Here is a 25,847-nt window from a genome sequence, read left to right as displayed (position 1 = left end):
CTGACTGAATGGAGGAGCACTGAATGAATAGGGGTATTGATTGGATGAAGGTGTATTGGTTGGATTGAAGGGAGTTGGTGGATGAAGGAATATTGGTTGGATGCAGGGACACTGACTGGATGGAGGAGTATTGGATGATTGGATGGAGAGGTACTGATTGAATGGAGGGGCTGGCATGTGGGATTGGCATTGGTTACATGGTGAGCCATTAATTGGATAAACAAGTATTGGTTGGATGGAGGGTATTGGTCAGATGGAGAAGCATTGATGGATGGAGGAGAATTGATTGGATGGGAGGGACATTGATTGGATGGAGGGGCATTGATTGGATGGAGGAGCATTGATTGGATGGAGGGGCACCGATTGGATAGAGTAGTATTGGATGGATGGAGGAATCTTGATTGGATGGAGGGGCATTGATTAGATTAAAGAGTACTGGTTGGATAAAGGGGCATTGATTGACTGGAGGAATATTGGCTGGATAGAGGAGCACTGATAGGATGAAAGAGCATTGATTGGATGGTGGATTATTGTTCCAAAGGGGGCATTGATTGAATGGAGGAACCACTGAATAATTGGAGGAGTACTGGTTGCAGGAGTATTGCTTGTATAAAGGAACATTAATTGGATTCAGGAGCATTGATAGGATGGGAGATTATTGGTTGGATGGAGTAGCATTGATTGAAAGGAGGGGCATTGATTATATGGAGGAACATTGATTGGATGGAGGGGCACTGATTGGGTAGAGGAGCACTGATTGGATGGAGAAGCATTGGTTGGATAGGGTGTTGGTTGAATAAGGCGGCATTGAGGCATTGATTGGATGGAAGGGCATTGGTTGGATTAAGGAATGGTGCCAGGATGCAGGAGGGACCTGACAGCAGAGGGGAGCCAGGTCATATCTCGATGGCCTGGGTGTATTGTTCCAGCCAGTGGTCAATCTTGGATATGGGCAAGTCTGGCTGGGATTTCTTCACACTGTTACTGGAGGGTAGAAGATGTGTCAGGCCCCATGTCTCCCACAAGGCTTCTCCCAACCTGCCCAAGCCTCTCCCAGAGCCCCCTCGGTCTCCAGATCTTTACCCTGTGACTCCCTTCAACCCCCTCTTGGGGAAACCTAAGATCTGAGCCCAGAAAGCAGACAGACAGACAGACAGACCTCTTCTCTATGGAGCAGTTTAGGGACTCGGTCCTGTCGATGAGCTGCAGAGGGTGGAGAGAGACACAGGCCTGCAGCAGCTAAGGTAAAGCCCACCCTCCATCTCCCCAGCTACTCCATCCACTAATCCAACCCCCAACCCTTATATCACGGGGGTTTGCTGAGCGCCGGGCAATGGGGGGATAGCAGACAAAAGCCAGGCCTGGGCCTGGTCTTCCTGTGGCTGGCATGTGGGATTGGCCTTTTGGGTATGAGTCCGGGAGAGGGGAGAAGATGGCAGGCTTTGCAGCTTGACCTACTTTGATGGGAGGGCTCAGGGGAGGCGAGCTCTGTTCGATGGTCCCCTCCAAGACCAAGGGGCTGGGTGTCCTGGGCTGCTGATATTTCTGGTGCTAGAAAAAAAAAAAACAAAAACAGACATCCCAGGTGATCCCCTGCTTGTACCCCTCCTGCCCTGCCCAGCACCTGTGGGAAAAAATGCTGTTCCTCCCTGAGCCCCAGGTTCTCTGTGGCCCTGACATGCTCCAGTTTTGGAGCTGGTGGGGAGGGACTGAGGAGTCTGGGGAAATGACTCCGGATCTTGCCAGAGGATCACTGAGCCTCGCCCTCTCGGAGAATGTGGGCCCAGAAGGGGCTGCAAGGTCTAGGAGTGTGGGGTGCTGACCCACTCTGGCCTAGACCCACAGGGCCCACAGAGTGGTGCAGACAGCAAAGGCTGGCTCATCCCTGGGGTGGGGGTACACCCAGACCCTCTGAGGCCCACCTCCTCCTGTTCCTCCTCAGCCCCTGTGGCCCCCAGGTTGTCCTGGACAGTGTCCTCTGGGTCTGGCCCCTCCTTGCTCAGACTCAACACCTCCAGGTGGACTTCGTCACTGTCCTCCTTTTCGCAGGCATGCAGGCTGGGCCTGTGGGTGGAAAGGGAGGCAAAGCCGTTCTAGGGCCGTTGGATTGCTTGGTTGATCCCTTCCTTTTTCCAAGCCTCAGTTTCCCCATCTGTAAAATGAAGGTAGTCAGGCTACTTGAGTGCTGAGGGTTCTGAGACCCAAGCCCATTGGGAAACAAGGTCCAGTGGCCTCAGAGCCAGCACAGTCTGCTTGGGCCGCTGTGTCAGGGCCTGAGGCCCTTGGGGAACTGCCCAGTCCCCGCTAGGCAGGGCTCTACAGACTGAGGGTCCCCCAGGCACTGGGACTGGGTTCAACCCCCCAGCTTTCTGGCTGGGCCTCAGCTTGGCAGCTGCTCGCCACTTAGTTGGTCTGGCGGGGTCTCCGCGGGGCCGGGCTGCCGGGGCCACCACTCCTGTTCTGCTCCCTGTGGGGGCCCTTGGGTGTTTGGGGGACTGGAGGCTGGGTCATTTGGAGGGCTAGGCAGGGGTAGGGGCCAGGTCACTGAGGAGCAGGGCCAAGGGGCTGCCGGCTGCGGGGGAGGGGAGGCCAGCCAGCTGGCAGCTTCCAGCGGCTCTGCATTTGAGCAGGACTGAACCTGGAGGAGAAGATGGGAAATTCTCAAATTTTCCATGATTTCAGGCCCTGGGTATGCGTGCCAGCCAAGACCCAGACCCACCCGCCCAAGGTGGGCAGGGGTCTGAGCCAGCAGCAGCCACACAGAGGGGCCATTCAGGAGCAGGAGTGTGCAGCCAGGCAGGTGCAGGGGGTGGGGTGGCAGCTGCAGAGCTGGGCTCCACGGAAGAGTCAAAGCGCCCCCTGCTGGTGGGAGCAGCCTTGCCCGCCTAGGCCTGAGGCCAAGGAGAAGGGAGCTGCCCAATCTCAGAAAAGCAGGGCCGCTGACTCCTAAGCGAGTAGGAGACTGAGGCCTGGGGAGGGGGGCGGTGGGCACTGCGCCAGGCCAGGACCAGTGGCTCTTGGGGAGTGGGAGCCTGGTTGTAGGAGGACAAGGGAGTGTCGCTCAGCAACACTGGTCCCTAGAGCTCCAGGCTGGTTTAGGGCCTCAGAGGGGCCAGGAAGAACCCTGACCAGGGAGAACTGTCAGCCCAGCCATGAACTCTGGTCCCACTCAAGGCAAGGGGGTCCTGAGCAGGGCTGGGGTCCCAGATGGCCCGGGCCCTGCAGGGCAGGTGGGGTCAGCCCCATCATGGCCGCAGATGACAGAGTGGCAAGGAGCCTGAGCAGGGGTAGTGAGGTGGGGCTCGGAAGCAGCCCCTGTCGGGCTTGTTGGGGTTGAGACAGGCACACACATCCCCACATCTGGAAAGTGCGTCCTCCTTGCTGACTCTCCCTCGTGCACATCTGGAAATACCTGCTCCCCTCTGTGGGAATGGAGATCTGCCAGCCCCGAGGGAGGAAGGGGCGGCAGCGGACTCTCAGCCTCCATTACAGAAGCGGCCGCAGCTGTGTGCTGATGTGGCAGCACCCGGCCTGGCCTCACAGCTGCCTGGATGAGGCCCAGGGGCCCTGGGGAGCCCCAGAATGAGGTTTCCTTGCGGCCCCTCGCCGGCCACCATGCTGTCTCGCCCTCTTCTTCCCTTCCCTCCTTTCTCCCCCTTTCCTGGCCATGGGGGTATTTCAGGGGCTGTTTGGAAAGGGGAGGATGGGATGGCTGCTCAGGCACAGGTTGAGGGCCTGAAGGGAGCTCTGCTGTGCCCCAATCCACCCAGCGCCTGCCCTCGAGGTCCAGAGGGAGCCCCGCTCTGCCCAGCACCTGCCCTCGAGGCTCGGAGGGAGCCCCGCTCTGTCCAGCGCCCGCCCTCGAGGCCCTCACTCACCCGTCCTCTTGCTCCCCCTTAGGAATCCTGCACTTGGGGGGGGGGCTCTCCGCTGTCCGAGGCACCCTGTGCCCCCTCGTGCTGCTGCCACTGCTCTGGCCTCTGGGACCAGTTGCCAAAGCCCTCATCCTCATCCAGTTCAGGGGCCTCCGAGGGCTTCAGGCTGAGGCTGAGGGTAGCAGCAGGGAGCTTAGGACTGGGCGGCTGCTGCCTCTTCTGCCCAGGGCCCACACTCACCTCACAGCGCCCTCTCAGGCCCTGGACTCCAAGTGTGGGAGACCCTGTCTGCCACAGAGCTGGCTCTGGGCTGTGTCTCCTGTGGTCAGAATCCCTGAGGGCAGGGCTGTGCCTCCCCCATAGGTTCTGGGGCAGCCTGAGAACTGTGCTTCCTCTATCAGTCCAGGATTCCATGAGGCTCAGCAGGGCTATGCCTCCCCCATCAGTTTGGGGCTCCCTGAGGGTAAGGCTGTGCCTCTTCCATCAGTGTAGGGCTCCCTGAGGGCAGGGCTGTGCCTCCCCTGTCAGCCTGTGGCTCCCTAAGAGCAGGGCTGTGCCTCTCCCATCACTCCGGGACTCACTAAGGCAGGGCTGGGCCTCCCCCGTCAGCCTGTGGCTCCCTAAGAGCAGGGCTGTGCTTCTCCCTTCAGTCTGGGGCCCCCTATGGCAGGGCTGTGCCTCCCCCATCATCCTGGGGCTCCCCAAGGGCTGCCCTGGTCCCCACATGAGGACCCTACATGAGGTCCTCCTAAGCCCCGACTTCTCAGGCCTCCCATGTGGCAGGGGGAGCCCCGGGATAGCTAGGGCCCTTGGTGGGGGTGGCCAAGGGCCTGACTATGGTGACCGCTGAACCCCACTCTGCCCAAGACTGCTGACTTGGAGAAAATGGAACAAAAGAGGCCAAGAGGAAGGGAAGCATTGTTGGAAAAACAGCCCAGCCCAGCCGCAGAGGCCTCCTGGGCCCAAGGAGGAAGCAAGCCAGCCTGGCCACCAAGTTGGACGTGGCTCTGTGAGTCACTGGCGGGGGAGTCTGGTGGGGGGCTCGGGCCAGGCTGCGTGGCTGGGGTCAGAGGTGGTCCGAGCAAGGGCCAGGGCACGGGCACAGAGCCTGGGTCAGCAGCCAGGAGGCAGCCAGGTACTGGCAGACCCTCATCCAGGGCTGTGACCACCCTCACCCCAGGAGCACTCACCCACTCCCGCGCCTGCTCCTGAGGGCCCTTCCTCGCTCTCATCCTGCACTGGAACCCCCAAGCCCAGGCCCTTGACCTACCCCTCTGCCCAGGCCCCAGGGTACACAAATAGGGGCTAGAGCCCAGGCACGCGGTAGGGGGCTGCTCACAGCATCTCCTGCTCCGGCCTCTCGGGGAAAAGGCCACCTCCGTCCTCGTCCTAGGCCAGAAGCTGCCTGTCTCTCTCATGCTGGCATTGCTGCAGACGGCCTCCTCCTCATCCTCCACACTCCAGGAGCAGTGGGCCTGGTGGGGGACACAGAGGGAGTCATGCCACAGCCGACACAGGTGCTGTTTTGTACCCATTCTTCCCATCTACACAGGCCTTGCTGGGGCCACAAGGTGCAGGCAGCCCTGTCCACGAAGGCAGTCCCAGGCTGGTCCTCAGGCCTCACCTTGTCCATCTTTAAACAGAGGCTGCCCACATGGTCATGAGGTGCCCTCTGGCCCAGGAGAGGATCCTGGGACGCTGTGAGGATCTGGGCACACCTGTGCCCTGTGGGGATGAAGGTGGGACTCCAAGGCCCATTCAAGCCTGAAGAAACTCAAGGACAGGACAAAAGACCCTCTGTCCCCCTCTCCCAGCCAGCCTCTCTCCCTAAGTAGAACCAGGACCTAGACCCAGGTGACCCTGGAGGGCCCAGGAAGAAGATACTGGAGTCCAAGGAGACTGGCCACAGAGCACCACCAGGCGGCACCTCCACCCCACCTGCGTGTGATCCCTCCTGCACCCAAAGGCAGGGCGTGTTGGGGAAAGGGGACCCCACAGGAGGTCCAAGGCTGAGGAAAGGAGGGCCTGAGCATGTCCAGGCAGGACACCTCCTGTCCCACCACCAGCCCCGCTCACAGAAGCCCTGCAGACCCGTGGGCTCCTGCCTGGGCGTAACCCCATAGCTGGGGGCACCTTACAGGGTCGGCTCACCCAACCCTACCCCATCCTTATTTCAGAGCCCTCTGCGGAGTCTCTCTGAGCTGTTTCTTTTGTTTGTTTGAGATGGAGTTTCGCTCTTGTTGTCCAGGCTGGAGTGTAATGGTGTGATCTCGGCTCACGGCAACCTCCGCCTCCTGGGTTCAAGCGATTCTCCTGCCTCAGCCTCCTGAGTAGCTGGGATTACAGGCATGCACCACCATGCCCAGCTAATTTTGTATTTTTTAGTAGAGACAGGGTTTCTCCATGTTGGTCAGGCTGGTCCCAAACTCCCGACCTCAGGTGATCCACCCGCCTCGGCCTCCCAAAGTGCTAGGATTACAGGGATGAGCCACCGCACCCAGCCGATTGAGCCATTTCAAAAATGGGGAAACTCAGGGAGTGCTTCTGCTCTCAGAGCCTGAAACCATGGCTTTTTGGGGTCCCACACGCCCCCCTCGGGGACAGAGGTAGACGCAGGCTGGCCTGGACCTGGGCATCAGAGCCCCAGCCCAGCAGCTCTCAGATGGTCCACGTCCTGCAGACACCGCTGACTCAGCTGTCAGGGCCCTGCCTCCCATCACCCTCCTAGAGCCTGAGGGGGGTCCAGGGTCTCTATGCTCCTACAGGGCTTATTATCCCAGACCCAGGGAGGGAGCCCAGGCCAGAACAGGGAGCAGGGCTGGGGTCTCCCTGCTGGGGTCTCAGTTCTTCCCGGCCAGTGGCCGCTGCCTGACCCTGCAGCCTGATCCCCACTGGGCCCCAGTCCCCAGGCCAGACACCCCTGCCAGCGTGTGATCTAATCTCTCCTAGGTCTCCCCTAAGCCTCTCGGACAAAAGCCAGGCCCTTCCACAGGCCCGAGTTCAAGGCCCACTCCCCCTGACGGAAGCCACAGGGGACTCCAGCCACTCAAACCCAGCCGCCTGTGCGCCCCGCCCCCTGCATCCGCCTGCCTGTCCTGCTCCTCAGAAGTGCCTTCAACTCCAGGCCCCCGAGGAAGCCACTTAATTCCCCACACCTGGCTCCCATCATATGGGCAGATGAGGCCCAGCTTCCCGCTTCTGCCGGCCTCCGCGTGGCTGGGGGCTGCGGGGCCTCGTTCCACCTGGGGACACAGAGCCTGGGGTGCAGGGGCCCTCGTGCTCACTCACACCCCCACTCACGCCCCAGCCCCTCCAAACGGAGGGTGGCGCAGAGCTGGGGCAGAGTGTTGAGGAGGTGGAGGGCTTCCATGGAGGAGAAGCCTGGCCATGTTGCTCCCCGTGTTCCCATGTCCCAGCCCCTCCATGTGAGCAAGGTCTCAGCTAGGGTGTGTGTCCCTGGGCCTGGGGCATGAGACAGAGCCCAAGCTCCTCCTTGGACCTGGGCTTCCGATGGGTCCAGGGCCCTCACTCCAGCTCCACAGACCCCCTCCACCAAGCCATAGGGGAGGCGGGGCTTGGAAGCACACATTGGCGCAGAGACCCCAGAAGCTCGTGTGCACACGTTTCCTCAGGTCTACCCCTAAGGGCAACGAGTCCGGGCCCCAACAGCCCCATAAAGGCCCTCGCTCTGCTCACAACTCATGCCCAACACATGGAGCACGGCCGGGCGCGGGACTCCCTAGGCCTGGGGCACACGCAGGTGCGCACCCAACTCACACACGTTCTCCATGAGCCCACGCTCCGGCCACACAGGCACACATGCCCGCACCCCATGCACACACAAGTATGCACGTGCTCACACACAGGAACCCTTGACATCCACGTGCATGTGCAGACAGGCTTGGGAACAAGGGGACCACGTCCCCCTCCAGGGATCCCTTCAGGGTGCTGCAGCCTCACTTTAGTGAGGCAAACGTTGACTGTTTGCCTTGTCATTGCCCCGACAACGGCGGTGCCGGCCCTGGCACGAGGCCCAGGTGTGTACTCTGGGAACATCATCTCTGCAGAGCTGGGCCCCTGGAGGATCACTATGACTGAGCTCTCCCTGGCTAGTGGCCTGTGGGAGAGAGTGGGGGTGCAGAGTAAGCATATCCTGGTGTCTCCCCTAAAACCCAGTGCTGGGGAGAAGCCCCGCCGGCCCCTGGCCTCTGACCCAGCAGAGCTGAGGACGCGGAGGCCTCTGGGCCCCTTCTCCGTCTCCTCCCTTTCCCCTACCCCAGGATATGAGTCATGCAGGCCCCCTCCCCATGACCTCACCCCCTCACTATTCCACAGCTGAGCTCCGTCCTGGGAACTGAAAGGGGGGCAGCTCTCCTGGGGTGGGGTGGGGGCCTCTGGCCTGGGAAAGACGCCCCCTCCGGCCAACGGCCCGGGCCCCTTGGCATGCACCTCGGAGCTGTCAGGACTCTAGGATGGCCGACCCCGCCCATGGCCCTGGCTCAGCCCCGTGCAGCTGGGAGGGATTTGGTGTTCCTGCGCAAATGCAATTAGGCGATTTCCTTTGTCTGTTCTGGCTCCGAAGCCCAAGGTTCAGCCCAAGGGGCCAGGCGGTGGGGCGGCTCCATCCACCTCCCACCCCAGCACACCCCCGCACCCTCACAGTCCCAGGCTCCACCTCGGGGCCTGGCCCCCAGCCAGGGACACCAGTACGCACAGAACCCTGACGGATGCCTCGTTCTGAGTGGAGCTCCCCAAGCTCAGGTCTGTTCCTGTCGGCCTCGTCCACTGCCAACCACCCCCGACTCGGGACACTGGCCTTTCTTCTCCTTCCTCCACAGACCCCCCCACCTCTACCTCCCAGTCCCCACTGAGGGCCTGACAACGCCCATCCTTGGCCCAGCACTCCCAGCTACCCACCGCCGTCCTCCCCCTGCCTGGAAGTGCAGACACTTCCAAAATGGGTGTCCGGCTCGGTCCCCGTCCCGATTCTGCCCCCTGCAGGCAGCTCCTGTGGCTGCCCCACCCGGCTGTCCTGGGGAGTGAGGAGGCTGGAGAGGGTCAGTCCTCTCTGGGGTCCTGGGGAGTGAGGAGGCTCTGGTGAAGAGCAAGGGACGCAGGATGTCGAGGGGAGGGGAAGCTTCTCCTCCAGGCCTGACCACAGGTCTCCTGGACACCACAGGGAGCTGGCAGGAGGCCTGGGGAGTTGGGCTGGGCCTTCCACCAGGGTGGTTCGGGACTCTCTGCACAGCACTGAGGTCTCTGGTCCCCTCATGAACCCAGCCTCCCCTGGGGTCATAGACTTGACCCCTCAAGTCACTGCAGAGCCCAAGAGTGCAGAGACACAGCACCGTGTGCCGGGAAAAGGTGCCCACAGGGGCCCTTCGTGGCTGAGGCTTCCAGAGGGTAGTGGGACAGCAACCCTGCTCCCTGCCAGCCGCCTACCACAGCGTTCATGATACGGCTTCGGAGTGTGGCTTGGGGTCTATCTGGGAAGCCAGGGCAAAGGCGGTGGCAGCTGGCAGCACCCATACCCACAGCTGGGACATTGCTCACATGAGCCTCCAGCAGCAGGCCCCTTGGTTGTGCCCACACGCAGGGGTCCTGGCCCAGGGGAGGGGGTAGTCCAGGGAGGGGCTCGAGGGTGTGGCACAGGCCAGCTGTCACTCTTCCCTGGAGAGGCAGCTGGGGACGCAGCTGGGAGGGGAGCCAGGAGCAGAGACAGCCTGGGGCCAGCAGGTAGGTGACAGGTGGGGCAGCGGGAGGGGCACGCGCCGTCTGCCTGGGGCTGGGGTGTAGTGACGGGAACCTGCCCCCCAATGCCTGGTGCTGGCCCAGCCTCCCCCCGGGGCCTCTAGCACCTTCCCAGCTGTGTCTGCACCGTCCTGGACATGGCGGGGGAGGATGGGGGTCAACCCCTTTCCTTGTAGTCCCGCGCCAGTGGGCGAGAGAGATGACCCAGTGAGTAGGACCCTAGCCTCTCTGCCTGGGGAGGCCAGGTGATGAGCCACCCGGAGCGGGAGGAGGCCTTGAACTTGGGTCTGAAAGATGAGCAGGGGTTTGCTGGGCCGGGTGCAGGCAAGAGCTAATGCAGGAAGGCAGAGAGCAGGAGCGCTTAGAGGGAGTGGCTCTGTGCAGCCGGAGCCAGATGAGTGAACCTCACTCAGGAGGAAGTACTGGGACCCTCTCTGCTCACGCTGGGTCCCCCGCCTCCCTCTAGGATCCCCACACCCAGGTCCTTCTGGGCCTCTGCCGCACAGATCAGGTCTGGAAGGCTCCCTGGAGGAGGCGGCGCCTGGACTTGGACATCGGCCTGCAGAGCGGGCTTCCCTCACAACCCTGGGAAGACAGAACTCCTCAGCGGGTTGATGTGGGGGAGGTCGGGGCTTCCCTCCAAGGCACCAGCCAGTGCTGGGGGCGACACAGAGAGCCAGAAGCTGGCGGGGGCGGGAGGCTGTGCCCCCAAGGGCTTTACATGCTGAAGCCCCCATGGCCGAGCTGGGACCCAGGGTCAGCCCAGGCAGGCCATGAGAAAGGAGACTGTGGGCCCCACCCCATCACACAGGGAGGAGGTGCTGTGCCCGCTGGGGGGGCAGCAGCCCCTCTCTGGGCCCTTTGGGTGGGAAGAGGCTTGGTAAGGTAGAAAGCCCAGCCCCAGCCAGCAGCGTTGCCTTCTCACAGTGGCAGCCCTTTGTAACCCGGGGGGTCCCTGCAGGGCCTCTCCTTGTTTTCTCACCATGGGGCAGCATTTGGGGGCCTCTTGAGGGACCCCCTAGATGCTTCTACTCAGAGCCCCCAAAGCCAAGGAGCCTCCACTCCTCTGCAGCCTCCCCTGCTGGTTCTCCCTGCCCAGGGTTCAGTGGCCTGGGGGCTGACGGAGGGGGTCGGCTCTGCCAAGGCCCCTCCCGGCGCCTCCCGGGCTCTTCCAGCCCACCTCCTTCCCACGCTGGCTCAGGCAAAGTGCGCTGGTCACCAGGAGCCCTTCCTGACCAGCCCCAGCCCCTTCTTGGCCTTCGCCCCACCTGGCCTCCCCTGGAGCCCTGGCCTGGGTGCTGGGCCTGCTGGGTCCAGAGCCCACCCCGCCCTGAACAACCCCGAGCCTCAGCCACCCTCAGTTCTTACCCTTTCACAGCTGGGGAGTGGAGCCTGGGCCTGAGGTCTCCTGTGCGTCTCTCTGCGCCGGGGCCGTGGGCCTCTCTGCGCCTGCGCCGGGGCCGTGGGCCTCTCTGCGCCTGCGCCGGCGCCGTGGGCCTCTCTGCGCCTGCGCCGGCGCCGTGGGCCTCTCTGCGCCTGCGCCGGCGCCGTGGGCCTCTCTGCGCCTGCGCCGGCGCTGTGTGCCTTTCCGAGGGCAGAGCTGCGTTCCCCTCAGCACACACCCGGAGAGCATCGCGAGGGCGGAGCTCAGTTCACCTCTGCACAGACTTCGGAGATAAAGCGAAGGCGGAGCAATGTTCTCCTCAGCACAAACCCGGTTGGGCCGGGGGCACCGCGAGGGCGGAGCTGCATTCCGCTCAGCACAGAACTTGGGGCACTGCCTCGCTTTGGGACAACTCTGGGCCGCATCGACGGTGAATAAAATTCTTCCTGTTTGCAGTCGTGTTTGCGGTTGGTGGCAGCGATGGACACTGCAGCCAGCCAGAGCGTAGAAAGGCGTCGGGGTAAGTGCGCTATCGAGGCTGCACTGCAGGTGGCCTGGGACGGGTTGGGGGCCCTATCTCAGGCGTCACTGCCCGCCTTGGGTGGCTGGTTGGGTGTGCTATCTGGGGCTGTGCTGCCTGCACCGGGCAGCGGGGAGCGGTTTGGGGGCCCAAACCGGGGCTGCACTGCCCTGGTTGTATGCATCTAGGAATTTGCCAATTTCTACTAGGCTTTCCAATTTATTGGCATATAATAGCCACTTATGATCCTTTGAATTTCTGAAGTATTAGTTGTAATGTCTCCTTTTTTTTATCTGTTGATTTTATTTATTTGAATCTCGTCTCTTTTTTCTTAGCCTGGTTAAAAGTTTGTCAATTTTGTTTAGCTTTCCAGAAAACCAACTTTTCGTTTAATCTTGTGTTTTTTATTTCAATTTTATCTCTGCTACGATCTTATTTATTTTCCTATTTTCGGTTTAGTTTGTTCTTACTTTACTAGTTCTTTAAGATGTATTGTTTATTTGAAGTTTTTCTTTTGTTTGCATGGTAGGCACATACAGCTATAAATCTCTGCCTTTGTACTGCTTTCTGCATAACAAGTTTTGGTATACTGTGTTTTCATTACCCTTTGTTTCACGAAATTTTTGAATTTCTGTCTTAGTATCTTCATTGACCCACTAGTCATTTATTCAGGAGGGTAGTGTTTAACTTCCATGTGATTGTATTGTTTCCAAAATTACTCTTTTTATTGATACCTAGTTTTATTCCTTTGTAGTCAAAGAAGATGGCCATGGAGACAGCAGCGTGGTCAGAGTGGTAGGAGCCGGCCATCAGCGAGAGCTGCTCCATGCCTGGCTGCTGGATGCTAGAGCCTGTGCCCCACTGGCTTGCCTCACTGTGGTTGGTGGTAGCGGTGACAGAGACTGCAGCATGACCAGAGTGGTAGGACAGGGGCTATCCAGGGCTGCACCTTTTGCAGTGTGGGGAGGGTTGGGGGCGCTATGCAGGGTGTCATTGCCTGCATTAGGGGTACTGGTTGGTAGCCCTGTACAGGGCTACACTGCCCACGGCAGGGAGGGTGGGTTATGGGCGCTTTCTGGGGCTGCAATGCCCATGGAGGAGGACAGGTTAGGGCACTATCGGGTATACGCTACTGGCGGCATTGGGGGATGGAGGTGGGGGGCGCTATTGAGGGCAGGACTAGCCGTGGAGGGGGAACGAGTTCGGTGCTATCAGGGGCTGCACTGCTGGTGGCGGTCAGCAGAGTTGGCATCCAAGGAAGGAGTGGTTCTCCTCTCCATGACTCCACACTCCAGAGGGCGACCCACTCTTGGTCATACTGGAGTGCAGCAGGCACGCAGCGCTTGCGTGGGAATCCTGGGCATGGCAGAGCCCCCACACCCCCCTGTTCCTGGGCCTGTGAACTCTGAGTCTGTGCCTCAGAGGCTGCCAGGCACCCCTGGGGACACCACGGGGGACAGGGCCCTGTGCGTGGAGGCGTCCGGAACAGGAATTGGCACCTGGGTGCGGAGGGCTGGCTGGGTCTGAATTTTTCTGCTTCTGCTCCCCGAGGAGTGCAGCCCCGGTGGGCCCAGTGGTTCCTGTGGAGTGGGGAGCTGGGTGCTGTGGTGTCTCCACACCCACCCCAGACCCCAGTTCCTAGCCAGCTTGGGCCAAAAGGAGATGCTGGACTTTGGAGGGTGGGTGTGAGTGCCTTTGCTGAAACTGGCCCCTGCCACCCAGTGGCCGGCATGACAAGTTGAGGCTCTAACCTTTCCACCCTTCACATCTTCCTCTAGGCTTTTCTGGCTTTGCCCGCCCAGCTGCTCCATGCCAGGATGAGGAGGAGACACCTAGAGCTTGCGACACCACAGCTCGCCTCGTTGTGGGGTGGTGGCAGCGACGGAGACCGCAGTGCACCGGAGCGGTAGGAGAGCGGCCGCACTAGGAGGGCAGGCGGCTGCAGCCAGGGTTGGGGGTCAGGCTTACAGCGATGGACAGGCTGCGGCAGTGGCCAGGTGGTAGGAGCCTTGTAGGGAGGGCCGGTGCATTGGCAATGGGACTGGCTTTGCCCTGCCCCTACCGTGGATCTGGCCCTGTACTGCCTGCCTTGCCCTGTACTGCCCTACTGTTACCTGGACTGTCTCGGCCCTGTCCTGCTCTGGTCCCATCCTGACCCTGTCTTGGCCCTGTGCTACCCTGTCCCTGCCCTGGTCTTGCCTTGGCACTGGTCCTGCCCTGAACCTGCACTGGCCTGGGCTTGGCTCTGGCCCTGCCCCTTGTCCTGACCCTGGTCCTGTCATGGCACTGGCCCTGCTAGTGGTCATGGTCCTGCTCCTGTTCTGGCCTTCACCTGGCCTTGGACATGTCCTGGCCCTGCTTTGGTCCATCCCTGCCCTGGCCCCACCATGGGCCTACCTGTTCTGCCCTCTCCTGGCACTGACCTTGCCCTGTCATGGCCCAGTGGTGCCGTTGCCCTGCCTTACCCTGCGCTGGTTGTGCCTTGGCCCCGCTTGGTGCTGGCCACTTCCTGGACCTGCCCTGACCCTGCCTTGGCTTTTGCCCTGCCCTCACTATGGCCTGGTCCTGGCTCTAGCCCTGGTCCTGCCATATCCCTGGCCCTGCCCTTATCCAGGCCCTGCCCCTGCTGCTGCCCTGGCCCTGGCCTGGAATCTGGTCCTGTCAAGGACCTGCCCTGACTCTGCCATGGCCCTGGCCCTGCTCTGCCTTGGTCCTGGCCCTGACCCAGACCCTTTCCTGGCTCTGCCCTGGCCTTTCCCTGGCCCTGAGCTGGCAGTGGTCTGCCCCTGGTCTTGCCATCAGCCTGCCGTGCTGTGCTCTGGATGTGTCATCACCCTGCCCTGGCCCTATTCTGCCTTTGACCCTGCCCTGGCCCTACCTTGGCCCTCACCCTAGTCTTCGCTAGGCCCTGCTCTGGAGCTGGCCCTAGCACAGACCTGGCCCTGACCCTGGCCCTGGTCTTTGTCCTGCCATAGCCCTGGCCCTGAAGTGGACTTGGAGGTGTCTTGGCCCCGGCGTGACCTGGCTCTGCATTAGCCTGTCCCTGCCCTGCCCCTACCATCGCCTTGCCCTGCTCTGCCCTGTCCCAGTACTGACCTGGCCATGCCATTTCCCTGCCCTACCCTGCCTTGGCTGTGCCCTGGCTCGGTTCTGGCCCTGGCCCTGGCCCTGCCCTGGACATGCTCTGACACGCTCAGCCTTGGCACTAGCCTGGCTCTTCCTTGGCATCAGCCCTGCTCTCTCTGTGGACCGGCTCTTGTCCTGTCCTGCACTGGCCATACCATGCCCTGCCCTGCCCTGCCCTGGCTCAGCCCTGGCCCAGCCTTGGCCTTGGCGTTGCCCCTGGTCCTGCCATATTTCTTGCCCTGTCCCTACCCTGGCCTTGGCCCTGACCCTTACCTTGTTCTGGCCCTGCCCTTGCCCTAACGCAGCCCCTGGACCTGTCCTGGCCCTGGCCCTTCCCTGCTTGAGACCTTGCCCTGGTTCTCCCCTGGCCCAGACCCTGAAATGCCTTGCCCTACCCTGGCCTTGCACTGCTCTGGCCCTTGCCCTGAATCTGGTCCTGTCACTGGCCTAGGCCCAGACCTGTTGCTGGTCTTACCATGGCCAAGACCCTGCTTTGGCCCTGCCCTGACACTGTCCTGGACCCTGGCTGTGCCAAGATCCTGCACTGTCCTTTCCCTTGTTTTGCTCCTGCCCCAAACCTGGTCCTGCCCAGGCCATGGCCATGGCCCTGCCCTAGCTGTTCCCTGGCCCTGCCCAGGACCTGGCACTGGCCTGGCCCTGCCCTGTCTTGGCCCTATGCTTTCCTGGCCCTGCCTTGCCTGCCCTGGCCCTGCCTTGGCCCTAGCCTGGCTTTGACCCTGCCCTGGCCCTACCTTGGCCTTCACTCTAGCCTCACCTGGGCACTGTGTTGGACCTGGCCATAGCACAGACCTGGTTGTGGCCCTGGCCCTGCCATGGCCCTGTCCCAGACCCTAGCCCTGTCAGGTACCTGTCCTGGCCCTGCTCTGGGCCTGGCTTTGTCCCTGGTTCCTAGATGACCCTGGCCCTGCCCCTGCCCTTGCCCTTGCCCTGACACTGGCCTTGGACATATCCATGGTCCTAACCCTGGCCTTGCCCTGGAGCTGCCACTGTCTTGGCCCTGCCCCGGCCCTGGCCCTGCCCCGGCCCAGCCATAGACCTGCCCTGGTTGGTCGTGCCCTACCTTAACCCTGTGCTACCCTGGGCCTGCTCCACCCTGCCCTGGCCCTGCCCTCCCTTTGGCCCTGCCCTGACCCCGCCTTGGCCCTCACACTGGCCCTAGCACAGACCTGGTCCTATCTTTGGCCTTGGCCTGGCATTGACACCTGCCCCTGACCCTGGTCCTGCCATGGCCCTGGCCCTGCCATTGACACTGACAGCCCTGGCCCTGGCCCTGTCTTGGCCCCGGCCCTGAACTGGCCATGCCCTGACCCTGGCCCTGAAGTGGATTTGCAGGTGTCTTGTCCCTGATTTAACCTGGCCCTACCATGGCCCTGTCCCTCCCCTGGCTCTGTCCTGGTCTTGTGCTGACCCTGACCCAGACCTTGGCCCTGCCCCAGCCTTGTCCTAGACCTGGCCATGGCCCTGCCTCTGCCCTGGACCGGCGCTGGCACTGGCATGGACCCTGGCCCTGGCCCTTCACTACTTAAGGCCACACCCTGGCCAAGCCCTGGTCCTGACCCTGTCCTGGCCCTAATTTGGCCTGGCTCTACCCTGGCATGCTATTCTGGCCCTAGCCCTGACCCTGTCCCTGTCCCTGTCCTGGCCCTAGCCCCGTTGCTGGTCCTGCCATGGCCCTTGTCCTGGCATTGCCCTTTCCTGGTCCTGGCCCTGGCCCTGTCCCAGCCCTGCTCTGGCCCTGGTCTGAACCCTGGCCCTGCAATGGACCTGCCTTGGCCCTGCCCAGACCCTGGCTCTGGCCCTACCTCTGCCCTGGCCATACCCTTGCCCTGGCCTGGACCCCGGTCCTGGTCCTTGTCCTGCCCCAGCCATGGCCCTGGCCCTGCCCTGCCTGTGCCCTGTTCTATCCTGGGCTGGCCCTGTCCTATCCTGGGCTGGCCCTGTCATGGCCTGGTCTTGCCATTGCCCTGCCCTGGTCTTGCCATTGCCCTGCCCTAGCCTGCCCTGCTTGTGCCCTAGATCTGTCCTGGCCTTTGCCCCTGTCTTAGTTCTAGCCTTGACTCAGCCCTGGACCTTCCCTGACCTTGCCTTAGCCCTGGCACTACCCTGGCCTTGCCTTGGCATTTGCCCTACTCTCTCTATGGCCTGGCTCTAGTCCTGCCCTGCTCTGCTCTTGTTCTGTCCTGGCACAGCCCTGGCCCTGCCATATCACTGGCTCTGCTCCTGCCCTTATGCAGGCCTGACCCTGCCCCTGCCCTGGCTTTGGCCTGGACTTGGCCATACAGTGACCCTGCCATGACCCTTTCCTGGCCCCTGCCTGGAACCTGGCCCTGCCAGGGACTCACCCTGGCTCTGTCATGGCCCTGGCCCTTTGCTGGATTTGGATGTGTCCTGTCCCTTATTTGCCCTGGCCCTTCCCTGGCTCTGCCATACCCTTTCTCTGGGGTTGGGCCAGGGTCAGGACCAGACCAGGTCAGGGTCAGGACCAGGGTAGGGCCATGGTAAGGCCTGAAGATGGGAAGGGCCAGGGCAGCGGCAGGACCAGGGAAGGGTTAGGGCCAGCGATGTGGTAGCACTAGGGGCAGAGCCGCCACTAGGGCTGAGCCAGGGCAGAGCAGGAGAGATTACATTAGGCTATTATGTAAAACTTTTTATTTTAGATTTTTAAGATAACTATAGTAGTAGTAATAATGTCTATACTATGTTGTTTGTAATAGTAATAATATTTGCAGTAAATAATCACTAAATTTTAACTAATACTATCTTTCCTTCCAGTAGTGTTCTATGAGTATAATTTTATCAATATGTAAATATGTGAGGCATTGATTCTCACAATAATTCTATGTGCTAAGTACTTAAAGCATCCCCATTTTCCAAATGTAGGAAACAGGCATAAAGAAGTGAAATACTTGGCCAGATTAGTCCTATAATCCCAGCACATTGGGAGGCCAAGGCAGGCAGATGGCTTGAGCTCAGGAGTTTGGAACCAGCCTGGGCAACATTGTGAAACCCCATTTCTACTAAAAATGCACAAAAAGAGCTGATTTAAGTTTCTTGTAGGATTCTGGTTATAAAACACTGGTCAAACACACAGGGCATGGATAGGGCAGGGCCAGGGACAAGGTCAGGCCAGGAAGGGGCTAGGGCCAAGGCAGGGCCAGAGCTGGACTTGGAAGTGTCCTGGCCTAATTTGCCCTGCCCCAACGTTGGCCCAGCCCTGCTCTGGCACTTCCTGACATGCCGTGTCCCTGGCCTGAGCATTGGCCCTGGCCCTGTCCTGCTTCTGGCCCTGCCCTGGAGTTGACCAGGCACTGCCATGGCCCAGTCCTGCATTGCCCTGCCCTCCTCTGCCCTGGCACTTCCATGGCCCTGCCTGGGCCCTAGCTCTGCCTTGACTCTGGACCTGCCCTGACCTTGCTCAGCCCTGGATCTACCCTGACCCTGCCTTGGTGTTGCCCTCCCATCTCTATGGCCTGGCTCTGGCCCTGCCTTGCACAGGCCATGCTCTGCCCTGTGTGTCCCAGCCTGGGCCCAGCCTTGGTCCTACCATATTCCTGGCCCCAGCCATACCTTTGTTCTGGCCCTGACCCTGCCGTGGCCCTCTCCTGGCCCTTCCTTGGTCCTGCCCTGCCCTTCCATGCCCTGGCCCATTCCTTGCTCTACACTGACCCTGCCCTGCCTTGGGCCTGTGCTACCCTAGCCCTGCCCTGGCCTTCTGCTGGCCCTGATCCTGCCATGGCCCTGGCCCTGGTTCTGCCCTGCTTCTGGCCCTGGCCTTGGTCCTGTCATGTCCCTGGCTGTTACCCTGCCCCTGGTTTTTCTCTGGCCATGACCCTGCCCCAGTTCTGTCGTATCCCTGGCCCTGTCTCAGTTCTGTCCTAGCCCTGGCCTTTCACAGTACTTTATGCTTAGTAAGGGCTCCATAGTGTCTGTGAGTTGAATGTTGTGTTCATAGTATTTGCCAAAACAGAAAGAAAAAAAACAAAAAAAAATGATGAGAAGTTGAAGCTTTGTATATAATATGCCTTGAATTGTAAGTGCCTGTTATTAGTTGTATTACATATAGGTCATGGTTTTGTACACATAACTCCAAACCATTGATACTGTTAAAAGAATATATGAATATATGAAAGAATGTATAAACGTAAGAATGTATGACCTTTCCAAATTAATTTTTATTTTTAGCACTATTAGATTTTTCTCAGTGTAACAAATGTTTATTCCTATGTAATTAAGGGCATATTTCCTGTACAGAATATTCATATTACCTAATTGAAAATTATATAATACGAAAATATAATACTATTTTTAGGCCAGGCATGGTGGCTCCTACCTGTAATCCCAACATTTTGAGAGGCCAAGTTTGAGGAATCATTTGAGGCCAGGAGTTGACCAGCTTGGGCAACATAGTGAGACCTTGTCTTTATTACATAAATAAATAAATAGGTTGGGCACTGTGGCTCATATCTGTAATCCCAGCATTTTGGGTTGCCAAGGCAGGAGGATTGCTTGAGACCAGGAGTTTGAGACCAGCCTGGGCAGCATAGCAAGCCTCCATCCCTACAAATAATAAAATATTAACCAGGTGCAGTGGTGCACACCTGGGGTCCCAGCTACCTGGGAGGCTAAGGTGGGAGGTTTGCTCGAGGCTGCAGTGAATTGTGAATGCACCACTGTATTCCAGCCTAGGCCACAGAACAGGACCTTGTCTATAAATAAAGAAATAAGTAAAAATATAAACAAAAATAAGTAAAAAGAAATATAAGTAAATATAAATATAAGTACATATAAATATAAAAATGAATACATGAAAACAAACAATTTTTAAATTTAACATCACTGAGGGCATCCTATCCATTTCATTTCATGATTCCATTACATCATTTCACTTAGATGAAATGATAAGATGACTTGAGATGAGATTAAATGAAGAAATGATAAGATGAGATGAGACGATGAAATTTTGAGATGAAATGGTGAGTAGAAATGATGAGATGAAATGAGACAAAATGACGAAGTTGAAAATAAACTGAAAGGAGATGAGATGAAATGATGAGACAAAATGACAAAGTTGAAAAAAATTGAAAGGAGATGAGATGAGATGAAATGAGATGAAATGATGAGATGATGGATGAAATGATGAGAGGAAATGAGATGAAATGATGAGAGGAAATGAGATGAAATGATGAGAAGAAATGATGAGATGAAATGAAATAATGAAATGATATGAAATAATGAAATTGAAATGAGATGAGATGACATGAAATGAGATAAAATGATGTGATGAAATGAGATGAACGGTGAGATGAAATAATGAGATGAGATGATAAGATGAAATGAGATGAAATGATGAGATGAAATGAGATGAAAAATGAGATGAAATGAGATGAAATGAAATAATGAGATGAAATGAAATGAAATAATGAAAGGAAATTATGAAATGTAGTCATGAAATTGAAATGAAATTGAAGTGAGATGAGATGAGATGAAATGAGATGAAATGATGGAATGAAATGATGAAATGAGATGAGATGAAATGAGATGAAATGAAATGAGATGACATGAAATGACATAATGAAATGAAATAATGAAAGATGAAATGAAATAATGAAATGATGAAATGATGAAATAATGAAATGGAAATGACGAGATGAGAAGAAATGAGATGAAATGATGAAATGAGGAGATGAAATGATGAGATGAAATGAGATTAAATGATGAGATTAAATGATGAGATGAGATGTGATGCAATGATGAGATGAAATGACATGATATGATGACATGAAATCAGATGAAATAATGAGATGAAATGATGAGATGAAAAGATGAGCTGAAATGATGAGATGAGAAGAAATGAGATGAGATGAAATGAGATGAGATGAAATGTGATGAGATGAAATGACATAATGAAATGAAATAATGAAATGATGAAATGGAATAATGAAATGGAAATGAAATGGAAATGATGAGATGAGATGCAATGAGTTGAAATGATGAGATGACATGAGATGAAATGATGAGATGAGATGTGATGAAATGATGACATGAAAGGATAACATAAAATGAGATGAAATAAGATGTAATGATGAAATGAGATGAGATGATAAGATGAAATGCGATGAAATGATGAGATGAAATGAGATGAAAAATGAGATGAAATGAGATGAAATGAAATAATGAAATGAGATGAAATGAAATGAAATAAAAGAAATTATGAAATGTAGTGATGAAATTGAAATGAGATGAGATGAGATGAAATGATGAAATGAAATGATGAGATGAAATGAGATGAAATGATGAGATGAAATGAGATGATGAGATGAGATGAGATGAAATGATGAGATGAAATGATGAGATGAAATGAAGATGAGATGTAATGAAATGAGACGAAATGAAATGACATAATGAAATGAAATAATGAAATGAGATGAAATGAAATAATGAAATGGAAGAGATGAGAAAAAATGATGAGATGAAATGATGAAATGAGATGAAATGATGAGATTAAATGATGAGATGAGACGTGATGAAATGATGAGATGAAATGACATGATATGATGACATGAAATCAGATGAAATAATGAGATGAAATGATGAGCTGAAACGATGAGATGAGAAGAAATGAGATGAGATGAAATGTGATGAGATGAAATGACATAATAAAATGAAATAATGAAATGAAATGATGAAATGGAATAATGAAATGGAAATGATGAGATGAGATGCAATGAGTTGAAATGAGATGAAATGACGAAATGATGAGATGAAATGATCAGATGAGACGCGATGTGATGAAATGATGACATGAAAGGATGACATAAAATGAGATGAAATAAGATGTAATGATGAAATGAGATGAGATGAAATGAGATGAGATGAAATGAAATGGTGAGATAAAATGATGATACGAAATGATGAGATGAATGATGAGATGAAATGATGAGATGAGATGATGAGATGAAATGATGAGATGAAATGAGATGAACTGATGAGATGAAATGAAATAATGAAATAATGAGATGAAATGAAATAATGAAATGAAATGAAATTGAAATAAAATTGAAATGAGATGAGATGAAATGATATGAAATAAGATGAACTGATAAAATGATGAAATGATGAGATGTGAGAGATGAAATGATGAGATGAAATGAGATGACATGACATGAAATAATGAAATGAGATGAAATAATGAAATGAAAAAATGAAATGAAATGAGAAGATACGAGATGAGATGAAATGATGAAATGATGAGATAAGATGAAATGAGTTGATGAGATGATGAGATGAAAAGATGAGATTAAATGAAATTAGACGAAATGTAATGAGATGAAATGAAATGACATAATGAAATAAATGAAACAATGAAATGAGGTGAAATTAAATGAGATGATGAAGTTAAATGATGAAATGAAATAATGAAATGGAAATGATGAGATGAGATGAAATGACGAGATGAATGATGAGATGAAATGATGAGATGAGATGTAATGATGAGATGCAATGAAGAGATGAAATGATGAAATGATGAGATGTAATGATGAGAGGAAATGATGAGATGTAATGAAACGAGGTGAAATGAATGAGATGAAATGAAATAATGAAAGGAAATTGAATTGAGATGAGATGAAATGATGAGATAAAATGATGAGATGAAATAAGAAATGATGAGATGAAATGATGAAATGCTGAGGCGAGATGAGATGAAATGAGGAGATGAAATGAGATGAAATGATGAGATGAAATGAAAGGATGAGATGAAATGATGAGATGAAATGATGAGGTGAGATGAGATGAAATGAGATGAAATGATGAAGTGATGAGATGAGAAGAAATGATGAGATGAAATGAGATGAGATGAAATGATGAGATGAAATGAAATGAGGTGAAATGAAATGAAATAATGAAATGAAATTGAAATGACATGAGATGAAATGAGAATAAATGATGAGATGAAATGAGAAGAAATGAGATGAAATGATAAAATGATGAGATGAAACAATGAGATGAAAAATGATGAGATGAAAAATGATGAGATGAAATGATGAGATGAGTTGAAATGAGATGAAATGAAGTGAAATAATGAAATGAGATGAAAAGAAATGATGAAATGATATTGAAATGAAATTGAAGATGAGATGAATGATGAAATGTTGAAATGAAATGATTAAGAGATGTGGTGAGATGAAATGATGAGCTGAAATGATGAGATGAAATGAAATGAGATTAAATGATGAGATGAAAAATGATGAGATGAAAAATGACGAGATGAAATAATGAGATGAAATGAGTTGAATTGAGATGAGATGAAATAATGAAATTAGGTGAAATAATGAAATGAGATGAAATGAAATAATGAAATGAAATTGACATGAGATGAGATGAAATGATGAGATGAAATGTTGAAAGGATGAAATGAGATGAGATGAAATGAGATGAAATGAATTGAGATGAAATGAGATGAAAAATGAGATGAAAAATATGAGATGAAATGAGATATGAAATGACATAATGAAATAATGAAATGAAATTAGATGAAATAATGAAAATGAAATGGAAATGAGATGGGATGAGATTTGATGAAATGATGAGATCATATGATGAAATGATGAGATGAGATGGGATGAGATGAAATGATGAGATAAAATGAGATGAAATGAGATGAAATGATGAGATAAAATGAGATGAAATGATGAGATGAAGTGATGCACTGTCAAGTGTGTGTCTCTTCTTTTTCCCAACCAACAAAAATTATAATTCATTAATTTTAATTTTATTATTTAAGAATATTCTTAAGAGTTGAAGGAAAAATAATACCTGTGAATTATGGGTTACAACCTAAGTATAAATAATACATAAATATATTAAAACTTACAAAGAATATGTTTTGGAATCGAATATACCATGCTCCTGTGATGACAGTTATTTCATGCTGGTTGTCACAATTTTACATGAAAAACTAATGAAAAAATGTTTTTAACTGTTTCTAAAAATAACAGTTTCCAAAATAGTTTTACATCCGAAATATGAAAAAGATGTCTTTGTGTTCCTTAATCTGATGAGATTTTCACACTCTGCACATAATTGTTAGATTTTTATTGTGTTGATAAATTGTATATCAAATAAAAAATGTTATTACCTCTTAGGATTTTTAGGTGATACAGGCAGAATGGAAGGCAAATTTTTATAACTTTGTCTAAATGAACTTTCTAAATGCCTGAGTATTAAAAGATAGCTTGTCTATAAATCACAATGTATATATTACTGTATGACCTAGGACCAATCAAAACTGTTATCTCTGATAACATTATATTGTGCCCAATATAAAATAGATATAATACCTCAAACTTAAATCCAGGCATTGTCATTGAATATCTTAAGAATATGCAGCAAAGGCGCTTTTAAAAATACAAGCTAGTGATTGTACTAAATTTGTAAATCACATAGGATAGTGGGTCATTTTAAGAATATTAATTATTTCAATCTATAAACGTGGATGTCTTTCCTTTTTTGTGTTTTCTTTAATTTCTTTCATTAATATTTGTCATTTTTGTTGTAGAAATCTTTTACTTCCTTGGTTAAATTTATTTCTAAGTACATTTTTGTAGCTATTGTAAAAGGAATTGCTTTCTTAATTTCTTGTTTCAGCTAGTTTACTATCAATATATAGAAATGCTACTGATTTTTGTATGTTGATTTATATCCTGCAAGTCACCCTTCCTTCCTTCCTTCCTTCCTTCCTTCCTTCCTTCCTACCTTTCTTCCTTCCTTCCGTTCTTTCTTTCTCTTTCTTTCTTTCTTTCTTTCTTTCTTTCTCTTTCTTTCTTTTCTTTCTTTCCTTGTTTCTCTTTCCCCCTTTACCTCTTTCTTCTTTTTCTTCCTTTCTTCCCTTTCTTTTCTTTCTTTCTTTTTCTCTTTCTTTCTCTCTCTCTCTCTTCCTTCCTTCCTTTCTTCCTTTCTTCCTTTCTTTCCCCTTTCTGATTTTCTATCTATCTAATGCTCTAAGTCATACAAAGAAGAAAAAAACATGAGCATTTGCCACTGCTTTTTCTTCTTGCAGACAGTTTCATTGGGTGATTGTATTTGGTTGGGTAGTGACCTGTAGCTATTAGTGACCTGTAGCTGCTGTAAAAGTTATCACAAATGTGGTAGCCGAAAACAACACAAATTAACTGTCTTACAGTTATGAAGAACAGAAGGCTGAAGTCAGTTTCTCCAGGCTAACATAAAAGTGTTGGCAGGGCTGGTTTATTCTAGAGGCTTTGGAGGTGAATGCATTTTCTTGCCTTGCCAGCTTCCAGAAGCTGCCTGCTTTCCTTGGCTCATGGTCCCTTCCTCCACCTGCAAAACCCACACCCACATCACCCCGGGCTCTGCTTCCATTGTCACTTCTTCTATAACTTTGATCCTCTTGCCTCCCTCTCATAAGCAGCCTTCTGATGACAGACGGCCAACCCAGAGAATCCAGGACAGCCCCCCATCTTAGGATCACTAATTAAACCACAGTTGCAAAGTGTGTTTTTCCAGGTGAGGTCACATACTCACAGGTTCTAGAGATTGGGATGTGGACAGCTTTGGGGGATATTATTCATCTACCGTATGGGGAGTGGGATGTATAAATCTTTGGGGCCATTATTCTGTCTATCACATGTGGATTTGGGTGTTGACAACATTTTTAGGGTCATTATTCTGTCCACCACTTGGGGATTAGGATGTGGACATCTTTGGGGGCCATTACTCTTTCTACCACAGGGGATTACAATGTAGACATCTTTGGGGGCCATTATTCTGTCTCCCACATGGGATTAGGATGTGGACATCTTTGGGGCCATTATTCTGTCTACCACATGAGGTTAAGATGTGGACATTTTTGAGGCCATTATTCTCTCTACCACACAGGGATTAGAATGTGGACATCTGGCCGGGCATAGTGGCTCATGCCTGTAATCCTAGCACTTTGGGAGGCTGAGGCAGACAGATCATGAGTTCAGGAGATCAAGACCATCCTGGCTAACATGGTGAAACCCCATCTCTACTAAAAATACAAAAAATTGGCCGGGCGTGGTGGTGGGCACCTGTAGTCCCAGCTACTAGGGAGGCTGAGGCAGGAAAATGGCGTGAACCCGGGAGGCACAGGTTGCAGTGAGCTGAGATCGCGCCACTGCACTTCAGC

The 25,847-nt window shown here is 53.2% G+C and overlaps 1 protein-coding gene and 1 long non-coding RNA gene across 2 annotated transcripts in view; one reads left to right on the top strand and one right to left on the bottom strand.

The window, feature by feature from the left end:
* The window catches only part of LOC115832277 (lymphocyte-specific protein 1-like), a 36,718-nt gene extending 31,419 nt beyond the window's left edge, over positions 1 to 5,299 (bottom strand). Inside the window, exons 1-5 of the mRNA XM_030802284.1 lie at positions 5,215 to 5,299; positions 1,923 to 2,064; positions 1,459 to 1,551; positions 1,160 to 1,203; positions 903 to 984 (exon numbers count right to left, since the gene is read on the bottom strand). Of these exons, the coding sequence (XP_030658144.1) occupies positions 903 to 984; positions 1,160 to 1,203; positions 1,459 to 1,551; positions 1,923 to 2,064; positions 5,215 to 5,219 (366 nt within the window). The 5' untranslated portion in view covers positions 5,220 to 5,299. The remainder of the gene's footprint in view (positions 1 to 902; positions 985 to 1,159; positions 1,204 to 1,458; positions 1,552 to 1,922; positions 2,065 to 5,214) is intronic.
* Positions 5,300 to 13,404: 8,105 nt separating this feature from the next.
* On the top strand, positions 13,405 to 25,613 carry LOC115832391. The gene is made up of 3 exons (XR_004027886.1): positions 13,405 to 13,436; positions 25,104 to 25,201; positions 25,574 to 25,613. It is a non-coding gene; the product is annotated as an uncharacterized LOC115832391 (long non-coding RNA).
* The last annotated feature ends 234 nt before the right edge of the window (positions 25,614 to 25,847 follow it).

This window comes from Nomascus leucogenys, chromosome 22a, assembly GCF_006542625.1.
Source record: "Nomascus leucogenys isolate Asia chromosome 22a, Asia_NLE_v1, whole genome shotgun sequence".
Classification (NCBI taxonomy): domain Eukaryota; kingdom Metazoa; phylum Chordata; class Mammalia; order Primates; family Hylobatidae; genus Nomascus; species Nomascus leucogenys.
The sequence above is the reverse complement of the archived record's forward strand: the minus strand, read 5'-3'. Positions and strand labels throughout refer to the sequence as shown.